Source organism: Haliotis rubra, unplaced genomic scaffold (genome assembly GCF_003918875.1).
Source record: "Haliotis rubra isolate DU_JTF1 unplaced genomic scaffold, ASM391887v1 Scf619, whole genome shotgun sequence".
NCBI classification, from domain to species: domain Eukaryota; kingdom Metazoa; phylum Mollusca; class Gastropoda; order Lepetellida; family Haliotidae; genus Haliotis; species Haliotis rubra.
The window spans coordinates 14,419-32,575 of record NW_025767323.1 but is presented as its reverse complement, the minus strand read 5'-3'; the positions used below and the strand labels follow the sequence as shown (position 1 = coordinate 32,575).

Genomic DNA, 18,157 nt, shown 5'->3' with positions numbered 1-18,157 from the left:
TTGGTGTAACATGAGGTGTCAAACTATTTTACATCTGTTGTATTTCACAACCGACATTGATTAACTGTCATTTTGTGTTCATTATGAAACTACTGAAGTACTCACTCTCAAATATTCTCACTGATGTATCTCTGAAAATATTCTTTGCAACATATGTGGCATTGTGTGGTCATGTGGGTAGAGCTCAGGTCACATTAAGGTGAAGTTAACTAACATTGGGTACGGAGAGTCCATGGCGACCGTGTTTGGCAGCTTGACTCCTGAGAGTTTCTAGGACTTCAGTCATGCCCCACAACGAAGCACATGTGATATATGTGGTCTCACCTTACGGAAGTGAGTTTGTTCAAAATTGCCTCTGTCCACCCTGCAGTAAATTGGTATGCCTGCATACCTGGTATGATACGATGGTAGTCTGAATTTGAACCTTGAGCACCTGACAGGCGACCGGTTGTATTCTCCATCTGTACTCGTTGACCAGGGGTGATATGTCAGCGCTTTGAGCATGCAATGTGCATGGATAAATGTGCAAGATAAATGGACTATCCTTATTATCCCCCGGCGCGCGTTTAGCGCGAAGCGGGAGATATAGTATTAGGGTTCTCCGTCGATGCGACGCGTGCTGGTGGAATATCTTAAGAACCGTTGACTGGATTCTTTTCATATTTGGTACCTAGATTCATCACAGTAAAAGGAAGGTGCCAGTCAGGTTTGGTAACCTTGACCTTCATTTCAAGGTCACAAGGGGACTTTAACGTTTTACCTGCACGTTAAGCTATCTCAAGAACCATTTACTGGATTTTCTTCATATTCAGTACCAAGCTTTATCTAGGGAAGGCGCAGGGCCCAGTCAATTTTGGTTACCTTCACATAATTTTCAAGGTCATGGCGACACTTTGAAAATTTCAGCATGTAAACCTGCATGTTAAGCTACCTCAAGAACCGTTCACTGGATTTTCTTCATATTTAACACCAAGTCTCATCTAGGGAAGGCGCAGGGCCAATTCAATTTTGTGACCTTCACATAATTTTCAAGGTCACAGAGATACTTTGAAGATTTCAGCATATTAACCTACATGTTATGCTTGTCAGCGCGATACCTCAAGAGCCATTCACTGGAGTTTCTTCTTATTTGACACCAAGCTTCATCCAGGGAAGGCGCAGGGCCCAGTCGATTTGGGTGACCTTCACTTAATTTTCAAGGTCACAGAGACACTTCGAAGATTTCAGCATGTTAAATCGCATGTTAAGATAGTCATCAAGATATCGCAAAAAATATTCTGTGGATTTTCTTCATATTTGTCACCAAGCTTCATCTAGGGAAGGGCAAAAGCCCAGTCAATTCTGGTGACCTTCACATAATTTTTAGGGTCACGATGACACTTTGAAGATTTCAGCATGTTAACCTGAATTGTCAGCAAGATATCTTAAGAACGGTTCACTGGATTTTCTTCATAGACTGTCAAGACCTCCCTTGAATGTTTTTCAATAAGCAATTTCTTTAGTACTAGTTTTGCATATTTCATACACTATGACATTCATGTCAAAGGTCAAAGTCAGTGTTGAAAATATGTGTGTGTTTGAACAACTAAACAGCAAGATATCAAGAGAGGTTGACTGGTCATGTTTTTGTTGACATTTAACTTCATCTTAAACTTTCATTGCTTTATAAGTTTGATTTGATAATTTTCGGCGGGGGATTATGTCACCTTAGTGACAATGCTTGTTATATAATATTATATTTCAATATTGATATTCTTTTCTTTACAGATTTCCACCGACGACAGCTGTCGATGCAGACGGAGATGAGGAGTGGGACACAGTACGCCACAGAGCTGGAGCAGCTTCAGAAGATGCTTCACTTCCCCGAGGAAGTCGCCATGATGCTGACAGACTCCGAACACAGCCTCTTCACCAGCATTCCTTCCGCGCAGTATGTGCGACAGGTCTCAATTGACCTCTCAAGGTCACCCACTCACAGGAAGCACCCATGCGTGGAAGATCTTATACAGAGGTTTAATGAGGTACACAGAATTTGTTTATCAATGTTATGCTTATGTTAAAAGTTAAATGCCAGTGCACAAACAGCTAATGTGTTGTACAAAATTAATGATCTCAGAGCAGAACAAAAACACTCTGATAGTGACAGATTATCACTCTCATTAAGATCCGATCAAGTCCAGTATAATACCTCTCTGCTTGCTTGAAGACCAAAAGACACCTCCTTCAATTCAAAGTGGTCAAAATATGATTCCTGCCCAATATCGTTATTTAAATAAATCATATTGGAAATATGTTTTTTAAGCTGAAGTATAGATAGTCATATATGATGTGACAATGACAAGGCAAGCATGAGTCTTAAGAAATAAAGTAAGAATTCAGACAAGAGTTCTATGAGGAAAATGTTTCTGCACCAAGGGGAACAACTCTTGATGACCAGTCTCTACAGACAGTCAAATTCAGGCTCTGTTTCTTGTATATAAATGTGTTTGTCATGTTATAAAGAAGTTGTTGTCAATGTTGTAGGTGACGACGTGGATCACCCAGATCATCATCACACAGGCCACCCATGAGGACAGGAAGGCTGTGTTGTCTTGTATCCTGAGACTGGCTGTCTACTGCTTCGTCCTCGGCAACTTCAACTCCGCAGTCGAGATACTGGCAGGACTCAGGTGACTATCTCTAGCAGCATAGCAATCAAAATACAGATTCTAGGAAGAGCAGGGAATCGTTTGTGCCAGTAGATTAACATAGACGGGCTACATGAATGTGGGGTTATAGGATAGCCTAGAAAATTTTGCTCATCACACAGAAGACCCAGTGCACCAGGCTAAACCTTCCCTGGGGCAGTTCTACTCTCGGAATTCCAGACTTGCTTCATAAGCAGGTCACAAATTTTGAGGATACCTTGCGTCAATTTATAACCCCCCAAAAAATTATTTTAGTATAACATGAGTGGCTTTCTGTTCTGGAGAATTACAACAGAAAAGTACCACTGCACCTTTTTATTCCTTTCTTACATTTTGACAGTGTGGGGAAGGAGTAGTCTAAATGGAAGCAGAAGATCTTCTGTTTACTGAACCTTTTGAGCCTAAATTCAGAGTGAATAGTCTGGTCGGGCTGTTACCTCCTTGGGAAAAACTGGCCAGGGGAATATAAGGCTTGGTACACCAGATTTCAGTTCCAATGATGATGAAATTCCTAAAACATTTCTAAAGGCAGCTCATACAATATTCACTCACTCTCTGAAGGGAATAGTTCCTGTAGCATTTTGCATTTTGTACCTGTCCCACTTCTGCATGTACAACTTTCAAATATACTAGTAATTACACTCTTCCTACTGACTACTGTCGCTGGTAAAATGGAAGCACACCACTCATTGACTTATTTATTTTCCAGATCTGAGAAGTTGAAACCTTTCTGGTTGTCAATATCAGAAGAGAATCTGTCCACCTTAAGCTCCTTGACTGAGGTCCTGCTCACAAGAGATCCTTCTCCAGAATACAGGGAGGCCGTCAGTAGAGCCTTAGATATCCAAGAATGCAAAGTGGTTCCGTTTTTCGGTGGATTCTTACGTGATCTCAAGGCAATATTTGCCGGCGTTCCAAGTCTAATTGTGCTTCCATCGGAAGAAAATCAAAACTTAGAGGTATGCTTTCAAAGACAAGGTTTCATTACACTGAAGCACATGTTACATTGTGTCTCCTTATGCCAGAGACTTTGCTTACTTTTAAACATGTCAGTATTAATAGGTACCTGATAGGAGGAGCTGTTCATGTGACAGTTCCAACAATTCAAGACTTCCCTATAATAAATCCTGTCCTCAATTTATGTTAAAATTTATAAATATGATTTTTGTAAAATTAAAACCCTGTCATTGGACCTTGTTGCAATATATCGTTACATTGTCATCAAAATCACATGGAAAAATTAACACATAAATACAGGCTATGGTTTCTCTGGTAACAAAACTGCAAAAATACAAAGGTGAAAACAAAATCAGTCGTTATGAAAGCTGGTTGTTGGGTGGACGCCATCATGTGAAGCATCCATAAAATCTGTAACTACCACGGGGAAAACTCTGATTATGTCTGCATCATTAAGTCCATCCCACTGTCCAGACGTCAAACATGTCATGCTTAAGAAGTTGATAGGTGATATTGTTGGTACCAAGTTTTTTGTGTGCTCTGCATAAAAGAGATAAGCAGAGGACTGGTTGGCATGGAGACAGAATACTGGCATCACTTTCGGCTGACAATATATAACCTGCATCAGGGACCGATCATAATTTATGGCCAGGGATGGTGATGATGATTTTTATGGAGAAGCATGTACAAAGTAAGTGACCCCCACTGCATGTCATGTACAAAATCAATGACCCCCTCCCTTCCAATATTTTTTAAGAATAATTTTAAAATATTTTCATGTACAAAATGGCTGGACACACACACACCACCACCACCCCCACCACCCCCACCCACCCCCGAAACGCAGGTACAAAATTGATGATCCCTCCTACCTCTCCAGAACAAAATGGGTGACCCCTCTTAAAATCATCATCACCCCCCGAGCCATATATTATGAACGGTCCCTTAGTTTATACTAGCACAAGCAGCTACACACACATGTGTCCTTGTATTTGCATGCATTTCATTTAATATGCAATAACTTTAGACGCAACATTACATCCCGTTTTAAGTCACTTCACCTCATGACCATGTTTCTCCCTCAGTTTGTGTCCGACTACAATGGGGAGGACCGCTTCATGACACGAATCGGCGTGGGTGGCCTTATCAACATGGACAAGCTGAAACAAGCTCACATCGTCCTGAACGACATCCTCCTGTTCCACCACCATGCAGACCACCAGAGGGCGCTCATACAGAAACTGGAAGATATGGAACAAGATGAGAACAGGTAGGGCACAAACTGACCAATTTCAGTTTTGTTTCAGCTGAGAAATAGTTCATCTCATTGACTGCGCACAACACTAACCACACCCTCACTCATTCACTGACCAGTGATTTATCGTCCATTTCAAACATAAAACCCTTAACAGGGAAATTAGGGAAAATGTTATTTTGTTACAAAATTAGGATTAGGAAATTTCTTATTTCTTTAGTACAAAGGATTTAACTTTTATTTATTTCAGTGAGATGATGTTGAATTAAACAATATTGCTACATTGTGTATACTTATCCTCGTGTTAGTGAAACAACCCATCATTACACATGACTATATTAAGACTCATTGGGAAAGTTGTTTTCCTTGGTAGATTTTAACTGAATGTATATCCATCAGGTTTCCACATGAATGTACTCTGGATACAAGGCAATATATTGTTACTAGATTTTTTTCGCAGCATCTTGTACCATTTTAGTATTGTCTCATGCCATAAATATTAGAATGGACCTGTTGATCAAGGCACATAGTGCTAGATTCAGTTTCTATTAGTGAGATGTAGCACTGTTATTCAACTGTCTACTAGGAAAGTTAAAAACAAGAAAGGAGTGAGTGAGTGAGTATGTTTTACACCACCGCAATATTCCAGCAATATCACGCGGGAGACACCAGAAATGGGCTTCACATATTGAACCCATATAGAGAAACAAACCCGGGTGTTTGGTGTGACGAGTGAACGCTTTAACCACTAGGCTACCCCAATGCCCCAAGGTAAAAAAAAGGTAATTTGCTGCCAAAATGACAAGATGGTTTTGAATGGCTGATTTAAGATATCAGGAATGTAGTGATTGCCGTGCTTATTATGATCATTTGTTTCTAGTTCTGAAAGTTACATAAACCTTTTTGAATGACATAGATTGAAGTTCAAAACCTTGTTGAAATGTAAACATCTTTCTTCATGCCAATAGACCTTATTCCCCCCTAGTCTGTGAAAATGATACTTATTTTAACTTTACTCAGACTTCTGAAATCCTGTTCATTTTGAGTGAGTGAGTTGGGTTTTACACCACTTTTAGCAATATTCCAGCAATATCGCGGCGATGGACACCAGAAATGGGCTTCACACAATGTACCCATGCGGGGAATCGAACCCGGGTCTTCGGCGTGACAAGCGAACGCTTTAACCGCTAGGCTACCCCACCGTCCCTGTTCATTTTTAACCCTGATTACAGTCATATGTAATAAAATGTCTTATTATTCACACTTTTAACAACATATGGAACCGTAGATCAGGGTTTTACATAATGCACATATGTGTGTCCAGTATGTGTAAATGCAGAGAATGGATGCAGAAAAACCAAACTACCACATCCGGAGAGACACACAAAAATACTGAAAGCGTACCTACCGTGTATCAAGAGTAATCTGTGACTGTTATTTCTCTCATCAGTCATGACCACTATCCACACGATCACTGATTCATTCCTGGCTCTGAAGTAATGATCTGAATGTACCCTACAATAAACCATTACAGTGCTTTACAGGACCCTCACATTACCAACAAGGACCCGTAAACGACTCATTTTATATCCCCTCGGCCGCTTAGCTGCCGGGGATATAGTATTAGGTTCGGCCCGCGACGCATTTAATTGGAATATCTTAAGAACCGTTGTCTAGATTCTTTTCATACTTGGTACCTAGGTTCATCACAGTATAAGAAAGGTCCAAGTCAGGTTTGGTGACCTTGACCAATGTGACACATCACAGAAATGGGCTACACAATGTACCCATCGGAAGTCGAACCGGGTCTAGCCGGTGACTGGCAGCTTAACTTTAAGCAAGTCCCTGTTCATTTTAACCCTGCATGTTAAGCTATCTCAAGAACCATTCACTGGATTTCTTCATATTCAATACAAAGCTTTATCTAGGGAAGGCGCAGGGCCCAGTCGATTTTGGTGACCTTCACATAATTTTCAAGGTCATGGCGACACTTTGAAGATTTCAGCATGTGAACCTGAATTGTCAGCAAGATATTTCAAGAACGGTTCCCTGGATTTTCTTCAGACTTTCATGACTTCCCTTAAATGTTTTTCAATAAGCAATTTCTTTAGTACTATTTTTGCATATTTCATACACTATGACATTCATGTCACGGTCAAAGTCAGTGTTGAAAATATGTGTGTGTTTGAACACCTAAAGAGCAAGATATCAAGAGAGGTTGACTGGTCATGTTTTTGTTGACATTTAACTTAAACTTTCATTACTTTATAAGTTTGATTTGATAATTTGCGGCGGGGGATTATGTCACCTTAGTGACAATGCTTGTTGTAAGTCAAGGTGAAACCCTGATAAATGATGAACATATGGATGACATTATTTTGTACCAGAGAAGCAACTGCCATACTTATTCCATATTCCATCATCCTTCATGTAAGGTGACATACTGAACTATGCTCTTAGCTCTATTTGTAGTCGTCCAGTCACTGAACCACATTATTTTCACTGAGACCTTTCTGCAATGCAAAGGCAAATGAAGCTAGTCTAGATATTGCTTACGTTCAGGCTGAATCTCCCATCTGACAGGGGCTCCTTTTCAATTTAAATTGACTTTGATGATTTTTATCAAAACTACATATTCAGAGACTACATTATTTGGCCTTCATCAGAAAGCCCATAAGCAATGTAACAGGGGCATTCAGTCTTTATATATATAGTTGTTCCTTGGCTTCATCTTTGTTCGGGGTGGTGGGGTAGCCTAATGGTTAAAGCGTTGGCTCGTCACGCCGAAGACCCGGGTTCGAATCCCCACATGGGCACAATGTGTGAAGCCCATTTCTGGTGTACCCTTGCATTGCGATGTTGCTGGAATATTGCTAAAGCTCAGTCAGTCAGTCATCTTTGTTCTTCTAACAGTGGGGGCGATTGGGGTAGCCAAACTCAGTCAGTCAGTCATCTTTGTTCTTCTGAACAGTAGGGCGTGATATTGTTGAGTATTGGTAGCCTAGTGGTTAAAGCATTCTTCCTACTCACCAGCACTGAAGACTAGGGTTTAAAGCCTCTTTATTCTCACATATAATTGCCTGTTGTGTAATACTGCATTACTCAGCTATATGAGTGAGTGAGTGAGTGAGTGAGTTTAGTTTTACGCGCGCCTCAGCAATATTCAAGCTATATGGCGGCGGTCTGTAAATAATCGAGTCTGGACCAGACAATCCAGGGATCAACAGCATGAGCATCGATCTGCGCAATTGGGAACCGATGACATGTGTCAACCAAGTCAGCGAAACTGACCACCCGATCCCGTTAGTCGCCTCTTACGACAAGATAGTCGCCTCTTTTATGGCAAGCACATGGGTTGCTGAAGACCTATTCTACCCCGGATCTTCACGGGTCACTCAGCTATATGACAGCGGTCTGTATACAATTAGACATCAACCAGACAATCAAGCGATTGACATCGTGAGCATAGGTCTACAGATTGACAATCCAGTCTGAACACTAGATGCTGTTCTTTGCCTCTTAAGACAAGCATGGGTTACTGAAGTCCAATTCTAATCCAAATCTTCATTTCTACTCAGATAATGTATGTTACACATTTTCTAAAAAATACAAAATATAAAAATGCAAACATATGACCTGTAACTTCAATTCTGTGATGAGTTGACCCACAACTGGTCAGCTCCAGTGCCCTCTCTTCCTGACAGAAGCTGTATCAAGGAGGTTAACCCTAAGCCTGCCAATATTTTAAAATAGCCTCTCACATGCATTGTCATTGAGGAGTCCACATTGGTATCCAGGGCTCAAGAGTTAACAGCACAGCAACTGACAACCACAGACTGTTAATCTGTGCGGAAGCCCTTCATGCTCGGATTTATTGTTTAGAATATTATTAATAGCTGACATTGACAGATTGGTGAATCAAAGATATGGGTTTTTTTTGCAAATATTGGCAAAATCAAAATTCTATTGTGTTGTTCTGCATTGACTGCTGGTGAGATTAATGTGTTGGATGCTACTCAATGCTGTATCACGCCTTACTTATACTGACAAACCACACATAAAACATGGCACCAACCCATAAAAACACGTCATGTGCATCAATTTGAAAACAGATCATGCCAGTGTTTATCCTGTTGACAACGGGCCCGAAATAATCAGTGCATGATGCTATAAATATGTTTAAAGCCTCATTTTCAATCAATACCATCAAAAGTCAGGAATCAGGAAAACTGGAATCAAACGTTATAATGTGTCACAAAGTACAGATGTTGCTTTATTACAAAAGGAGATGTACGTTTTGTGATTCTGGAACTTTTTCATCAGTTGTGTAATTTTTGTTGCAAACATATCAGCAAATGGTACTTATGGTATTGGTATATGTGTACTATAGAGAATATCAAAACAAATGTATGTGCCAGGCAAGATAAGGGCAGTATTTGGAAATTTCAAATGTTTGAGGGACCAGTTATTTGTTAAGGGAATCAAGAGAGGTTCACCAAAATATATGACTGTCTCCTGGGAAGGGTTAAAATAATTATATGTATATTTGATACATATATTAAAAAAACTGACATAATACCTCTGTGATAAGTGACTGGTCCTCAAAGTGTGGAAATTTTGAAATAGTCGAATTAAACTTATCAGACATGTTGAAATGGTTGATAGTAAGCATTTTTGTATTCTTAAATTTGTAGGTTTCAGATGTATAAGTAAATACTTATTTACAACTAAAAATAATTTACATACTTATTTCTAAACCTTGGAGCTCATCGATCAAGTTTGAGCAGGTGCATGATGGGAAATGAATCTGTTGCCTTAGTATGTTTGTCAAGGTTGTATCTTCATGAGAAGATCAGTTTGGGTCAAACACTGTTCAGATATTACAACAATGTTGAACCCTCTAAAATCAGACTTTTTGATACATTTTATCCTTATCTAAACACTTTGTATTTTGTGCCAGATGTACATTAAGTGACCTTCCCAAATCAAGGACCAAGTAGGACTCATATATAATTTGTCATTTCTGAATTCATAAATGTTTAGTATGCTTCCAATAGGGGACACCAAACAGTTCTTTGAGTAGATGTTTTAGAAGTTGGGAAGTACAATATTGAACAAACTCTATGGATAACAACTTCATTTATTTCGTGAGTGCGACATTTCGATACAGATTCTAGCCTCTCGATGTGATTCCTGCTTGACAACAGTACAAGAATCTGTATCGAAACATCGCACTCACAAAAACAAGAAGTAGTTATCCATAAAATTTGTTTAATATGCCACCAAAAAGGGACACTGTCCACACACATACACCAACACTGGATCTGCATTGGTCTCATTATTCTTCATCCCTATTGAGCATCAAGTACGATTTTGGAACAGATGCATCAACATTAATGCATTCTGATTTGTTTTCTCAGATATTAGAATGGGGAGACAAACAGGTCAATCAAGCAATTGGCTAGAATTATCTCATTGGCTGGGATCAGATTGATCTGCCCTTTGCAATTTACTCCTACTTTCGGCTCCGGACTTCACTTGACCTTGACAATTTTGTATGACCTCTTGACCAGTGAGAGGAGGATCATTGCTGTGTATTTAAAGACGGGTCATGGAGGTCCATCTGTGATGGAGTGATGGAGTCGCCATTTTGGACAAGGGAGATAACTGGGTTCCAGGAGGAGATGTCCAGTTCATCTGTTTGACATCATCATCTGACATTACCTGTTTGTGGTTGGAAGACTGTATAAACAACCAAACTTGAGGCGTTACTTTGAGCTCCAAGTTGTGTTACAAAGCCATATCTTTTTGTTTTGGTTGTATATTTTTTATTTATTTGTGGTATAGTTTGTGAGTAAATAAGAAAATGGCATCTTTATGGATCTCCATTCTGGTCATTGAATTTAGCAAAAATAATTAGTGAGATTATAAGATCATTATCCATTTTAGCTTTACTGCGGTATAAAAGTTTACATCATAAGGTCACAAAATGCCCCAATTAAGTTGTTGGCTTTAAAGTTGTATGTTTTCATGTAGTACTCATACGCTTTGAATATGTGGAGATCCCAGTTCATCTGAACAAGGCATCTAAATAATGCTATGAAAGTTATAGTTGTATCCTTTAACAGAGGGGATTTTTTTCTCCCATGTCAGTAGAAGCATTCTATATTTGTCCTGAATGACACAACTCTCTATCTCTCTGTCTCTCCCTCCTCCCTCCCTCCTCCAAATCTGAAGAACTCTCTCTCTCTCTCTCTCTCTCTCTCTCTCTCTCTCTCTCTCTCTCTCTCTCTCTCTCTCTCTCTCTCTCTCTCTCTCTCTCTCTCTCTCTCTCTCTCTCTCTCTCTCTCATCTCTCTCTCTCTCTCTCTCTCTCTCTCTCTCTCTCTCTCTCTCTCTCTCTCAAACATGAATAATTATTTGAGGCTTTCCTCAAGTTAAACTAGCACACATGATAAGAAGACTCTTGCTTCTAAAAAGTCAGGTAAGGCTTGGAAGCCAATCTTTTTTCCTTCCCACAAGAGAATACTTATTAAAAAGCAATTTGTGTGGATAACATCTTCTTTATTGATATTTTCTCTGCAAATTGCTCTATTATCTTATTATGATCCAGTTTCTGGCATATATATGTGTGACTTGCTGGGATCTCTCAGCCTACAAACTGATATTAGGTAATGTCTTTGTGGAGAAGACTTCTGTTGATAACAGGGCCATTAAGAGGAAGAAACTTTCATACTTAGTTTCACATTATTGCAGTAAATGTAATGTTAGAATACAAAGTTAAAATTTCTTTGAATTAAAATAACAGAATTTGATAAAATCCCTATTTTCAATGAAACATCTGCTTTCATATTTGCCAAACCCCTGAATTTGAAATATGAGAACATTTGAAAAACATGAATTGTGAACAAAATAACGTTTTTTACCAGTTTGCTTTCCAAGGTCAGTTATATTGGAATCATTGATTGATCACCAGGTCATACCGCCAATCAATGACATGTGTCAAAGTGACCTGCTGTCTCTCTATACTCTGGCAGTGGGGAGTCAAAACACCCCCTGGTCACACGGAAAACCCTCAGTTCAATTCCTCACATGGGTACAGGGTGTGAAGGGTATAATTCCCTCACATACACAGAGATATTGTCTGTTGCTGCTCTCCTTTAGTTGGTTGGTTGGTTTGTTAGTTTACACCGCATTCATCAATATTCAGCTTTATGCCGTTTTGTTTTCCTGGCAAGTGTTATGTAGCAGCGATGGAAGCAGATGGTTGTAAACCACTTCCTGTCTTAAATAAAGAGTTCTCTTATGGTCTGTAAATAATCGAGACTGGACCAGACAATCCAGTGATCAACATCATGAGCATCAATCTATGCAATTGGGATACAATGACAAGTGTCAACCAAGACCACGAGCCTGACCACCCAATCCCGTTAGTCACCTCTTATGACAAGCATGGGTTACTGAAGATCAATTCTAACCCAGATGTTCATGGGGATGTTCTTAAAAAACCTGCACATGTATTTTTGAGTTAGAGACATGCAATCTACCCAGTGGCAAGTACCAGACATGTTACCTATAGCTCCTCTTTGAAAATAACAGACATTTTATGGAAGAAGGTTCCCCTTTAAATGTAGTAGATATGCTATCAAACACCATTCCTCCTTAAAGTAACATTTGTGTTATGTAAAACGATTCCCCTTTAAAGGTGACAGACATGTTAAATGTTAGTTCCCCTTTAATAGTGAGAGACATGTTGTATGTTACAGTTCATGTTTAGAAGTAACAGTTCTGTTATCCAATACAATTCCCCTTTAAAAGTAACAAACATGTTGTATGTTACAGGTCATGTTTAGAAATTGTATACAATTCCCCTTTTAAATATAACAAACATATTTATCCCTCATGGGAACTGTTAGAGGACAACTGAACTGCAGCGTGTACTGATTTTAGTCGTGTAATACAATTATCCCAGATCCCTACCCAGCATTTGATATATCCCTAGATGGCCGACATTTAAGCTCAATCAGACCAGTAAGTAGAATAACCAGACCAGGCTTTGGTGCGATTGAGCAGATTTTCCGTCTCCAACTGACCAATGAGTTGTGATTATCAGCCTCTAACTGACCAATGAGCTGTAGGTCAGCTGACATGCAACTCATCCAGGTAATGGGCACACCCTCGTTATAGAAACTGTTAAATCTCTGTTTGTCTGATGCTTTGGTCAATATTTTGTTGCTAGGCATTGCTAGAAACTGAGGCTGATCACCTGTCCAGCTGTCTGGTGATGAGACAAGCGTCACACCATCTCCGTAATTGTGACATATGGCTGCTAGATTTTTAATACATGATGCATCTTGCAGCTGAAAAGAAGTTAAGGATAACCCAGATCTACTATCAGTCATCTCATCCAAAATGCATGTGGATTATCAGCTGGACAATAAAAGCACCAATCAAAGATGGTGTAATGCATTATTACTGATCTACAAAATACTTGTAACAGTTATATTTGGGATTACACTTTTTTCAGTAAAGTACAGATTCTAGTACTTTTGTTGTGTTGAGTCCCGTCCTTGATTTGAACCCACACCCTCAGAGTCAGGCACCTAATAGTCAGTACACAAAGTCACCAACTCAGAAAAACACGACTTCCACAAAAGCGGAAGTCGGACAACTGATAGTCTTGACCACAGACCTTGTGTACCCCTCTGATTAGTGTAAATTGGCACGGCTCCGACGGTCTGTGGTGTAGACTACCAGTTGTCTGAATTCCACTTTTGTGGAAGCCGCGGTGGCTAAGTTGGTTAGGGCTGATTTTGTATGCTGGCGATTAGGTGCTTGACTCTGAGGGAGGGCCGGTGGGGTAGCCTAATGGTTAAAGTGTCGGCTCGTCCGTGACGCTGACGACCCGGGTTCGAATCCCCACTTGGGCACAATGTGTGAAGCCCATTTATGGTGTCCCCCACCGTGATATTGTTGGAATATTGCTACTCACTCACTAAGTCTGAGGGTTCGGATCTCAGATGGGGCTAACTACTAGAAGCATTTGTTACATTTGACCACTTTCTACCTGGCATTGTGTATTCATACAAAATACTTAATATGGCATAAATTGGTTTCCATGTTTTGTATCCTGCTACAGCAGTGTATAACTTGGAACACACACATGCACATGAACATGTGCATGCATGCACACACAATCACACACACATGGGCTACATGGCCACTGGATCTCATTTGGAAAGAGGACAATATCCAAATGCTTTCCATCTCCATCTCAGGTTTGAAATTGTTTTGTTTGTTGTTTAATGCCATACTCAGCAATATTCCAGCTATATGGCGGCGGTCTGTAAATAATCAAGTCTGCATCAGACAATCCAGTGATCAACATCATGAGCATCAATCTACACAATCGGGATACGATGACATGTGTCAACTAAGTCAGTACGCCTGACCACCCGATCCCGTTAGTCGCCTCTTATGACAAGCATGGGTTCCTGAAGACCAATTCTAACCTGGATCATCATGGATATTAGAATTGTGATGTAATTTTGTAAATGATATTCTTGAGTGTAAGATGAGTCTTATTGCTGGCTTATCCCTCAGAGAATATCCCTCTGTTTGGCAGTATTTCAATCAGGAAAAGCCAACGAGTTATAAAGTCCTATCACAAGTTGTCTCAGAGTCACATTTTGTAACTCTTCATGTTGCATACTGTGTCCTTGTCTTTTCTGTTGGTGCTCTGTTCAGATTTCTTAATCTTGTTCCTGTAATCTTGATGAATCAGTAATTCCCTGTTCCCATTTCTATTTGTTGGTTGGACATGTAAGAGCCTTGGCTGTATAACTTGAAAATTATCTTGAATGTGTCTCATAAGATCCTCCATTTTTTCTTTTACAGGAACCATGTGCGATCTGAAGATGATGACAGTGATAGTGACTATGACCTTGACCTTGACAGCTACCAACCTATTCGACCTCTGTACAGTGACCATGAGGTCATGATCATCACCCCCAAGGTGGCATGTCTGAACCATCATTGGCTACAGTGCATGAACCATGGGACAACAATGGTGAGATGGGAGGAGGACGGTGGTCGCTCGTGCATGTGCTACCTCCGACTCGAGATTGACAATGCCACATTAACCTGGCGGAAACCATCATGGAGTGCGCTACGTGCTGGCAACACCACGCCAGATTATGTGTTGAAGGGTGAAGTGGAGAGCAATGGGTCGCAAATCCTATGTGCTCGCCACACAACGGGCGAGGAAGTCTGTGATAACCTAGAGGAAGGCTATATTGATGTGACTGTCATCAAGGAAGTGTATTTCGACAATGAAACTGTTGATCTTGCTGCTGTGTCCAAGCGCCATGGGTTGGAGGATATTAGTCATGAGCACAACTGTATTACCATTCTGTATGGAACCTACCTGTCAGAGAACCGCAAGTTGTGGTTCATTGCGCCTGCACATACTGCCAAGATCTGGTACCATGGTCTCAAGTGTCTGGTACGGGCATCCCACAAACTACAGTACCAGACAGACAAGAAGCTGCAGTGGTTGAAACAGCAGTACCTGCAGTTGTACTATGACTCTGAGAAGTGTCAGGGACCAACACCTGCTGAAGCCATCAAGGTAGGTACCCACTGCTGATCTTTACATTGTAACATTCACACATCTAACATGGGGAAGTGTATTGTAGTGATTGCAAATTGGAGTGTCAAGAGCTGTAAAGGGCTGTGTCTTGTTGACAGTAAGAGATGACTTAATGGCCAAATTGTTCAGTGTTGGTATCATGTCTGGGTTGAAACCAACTAAAGTGGCCAGTATATGTACCTTGAGTCAATGGCCAGAACCTGCTGAAGAAGTCAGTGTTTGGGGCCTGAGTCAAGCGCTGAAACCTTCTGAAGAAGTCAGTGTTTGGGTCCTGAGTCAAGCGCTGAAACCTTCTGAAGAAGTCAGTGTTTGGGTCCTGAGTCAAGCACTGAAACCTTCTGATGTAGTCAGTGTTTGGGTCCTGAGTCACGTGCTGAAACTTTCTGTAGTAGTCAGTGTATGTGCTTTGAGTCAAGGGCCAAACCTTCTGAAATAGTCAGCGTTTGGGTCCTGAGTCACGTGCTGAAACTTTCTGTAGTAGTCAGTGTATGTGCTTTGAGTCAAGGGCCAAAATCTGCTGAAGTAGTCAGTGTTTGGGTCCTGAGTCACGTGCTGAAACTTTCTGTAGTAGTCAGTGTATGTGCTTTGAGTCAAGGGCCAAAACCTGCTGAAGTAGTCGATGTATCCTTTGAACATCATGCCCCCTACATGTGGAACTCTCTTCCCCAAGATCTGATAGGGGTGAAACGGTATACCGTGGTATCAGTAGAACCATGGTATTTTGCAATCCAAAAATTCGGTATTTTCGGTTTTCGTAACGTCAATTTCTTAACCTTTTTATACCTTTCCTAAAATGTCTAGAACTCAAATCGTTTTGTCAAAATCTATGCATTTCTTTGCCATATGTCAATTTTCTGCATTGTGCTCTTATCTCATATACCAAACAGAAACGAAGGTCTTGTATCGCAATACATACGGTATTATGGTAAGAGCGTACCGTTTCACCCCAAAGATCTGAAACTTTATCCAACGTTTGTGTCATTCAAATCAAGTCTCCTCTTTTCCGCCAGTTCTATGAACCATAATAACTTTTGTCATTATCCCTTCCTATGTACTATTAACTTTTGTGCCTTGAGCATGATGCAAGCGTGGAAATGAGCGTATTATAAATGTGCACTATTATTATTGCTATTATTATTAATGTACAGGTCTCTTATGACATCTGAAGACACACAATGTGTGTCAAAGGCCTAAACCAATCAAAGCCCACTTTTTGAACATGTGTCTCTGAAAAATGCTGTGTCTACCAGCCTAATGTGGCATCAGATTCAGACTATGGATGACTATAAGAAATATTGATTGCTGCAGGAAGTCAAGGTTGTACATCAATTCCAATAAGTTATTCATTCAGTTAAGAGACTGTGCTTTCTGACAACTGCATACAGTTAACATACAGCCTAATGGTACATTACCAGATTGCACTAACGCCACGTGTGACAATGAGAAATGTAATTTACGATTATTAGAAAACATAAGCTGATGGACGGGATAAGGAGAAAACAAATTTAAACAGATGATCGTGAAATTATGGATGGACATATACTGATTCTTGAACAAATAGATAGAAAGGATAAGAAACAATTTTCATTTTCCAATGCAGTATTCCACCCACAGTGTTGGCCAAAGTCCAGTGTATAAGAGTCACAACATCATATCCCCTCTGACAGAGATATATAATTATAGATGGCCATAGAACACATGGAACATGGAACTACCCAAGGGCTTCAAGAACAGCCATCAGCAATCAGATGAGTGCAGTTTGGCTGTGAAGAGGGTTCTTGTCTAATGTTATGATAAGTCTGCATTATAACTGATTCACACTCCCTGGGGTCAGGTTGGCCGATGGTAGTTGAGCTTTACATTGGAGTTGTTGTTCACAATAGAGCTAAATGTACGAATCTCCTAGTGTCACGGGAATGAGGAAATTGTTGTTTTTGTGGTGAAAGTTGCATCTGTAATTGTCTGTCGAGTGATATGTTATTGATCCAGACTGGGTTGATCTGGGTGCAGTGTAAGTTGTTATGGTGAATGTATGGTATGAAATTGGTTGACTTGAGTACTGCAGAAATCAGGGAAACGGCTAAATATTATTACTTTTCAGTAGGTATTGGATTAATGTGGCTCCATCTTGGTGGTGTAGTGCTTGATTACTAAATCCAAGACAACACAGAGTCTCTCTGTGCACAGGTCTCTAAGTACAAAGGGTTGGCATACAGGGCAGTGAAAACATGGACTCAAGAAGGAATGTGATATACAATCAGCAATAGTTACAGCTTTGCTACTCTTTGATCACAATTTATTCATGAGCAGGGTTCACAAAGTATGTGATCTATACTATTGTGGAAGCCAAGGTGGCTGTGTGGATTAGGAGTTTTGGTGCCTCATTCTGAGAGTGTGAGTTCGAATCCCAGAACCCCAAATATAAGAGTTGTTCAATTTATTATGATTTTCTAAATGGCGTATGTATTCATCGGTTATTTCCATTCCCTGGTTCCTTTGGATATTACAGTCTGAGCTAACCGTGACAAGGATAATGGTCATATTACCATCCTACCTGGTATCCATTCACTGCTGTATGAAAATCTATCAAAGAAAACTATGTGCTTAA

General features: G+C 40.2%; 1 protein-coding gene across 1 annotated transcript in view; it reads left to right on the top strand.

Annotated features, from left to right (window-relative positions):
* The window catches only part of LOC124256118, a 294,746-nt gene extending 277,914 nt beyond the window's left edge, over nucleotides 1-16,832 (top strand). The window contains 6 exon segments of the mRNA XM_046690072.1: nucleotides 1,768-2,021; nucleotides 2,524-2,669; nucleotides 3,397-3,646; nucleotides 4,730-4,914; nucleotides 14,796-15,528; nucleotides 16,800-16,832. Coding sequence (XP_046546028.1) covers nucleotides 1,768-2,021; nucleotides 2,524-2,669; nucleotides 3,397-3,646; nucleotides 4,730-4,914; nucleotides 14,796-15,528; nucleotides 16,800-16,832 — 1,601 coding nt within the window.
* The last annotated feature ends 1,325 nt before the right edge of the window (nucleotides 16,833-18,157 follow it).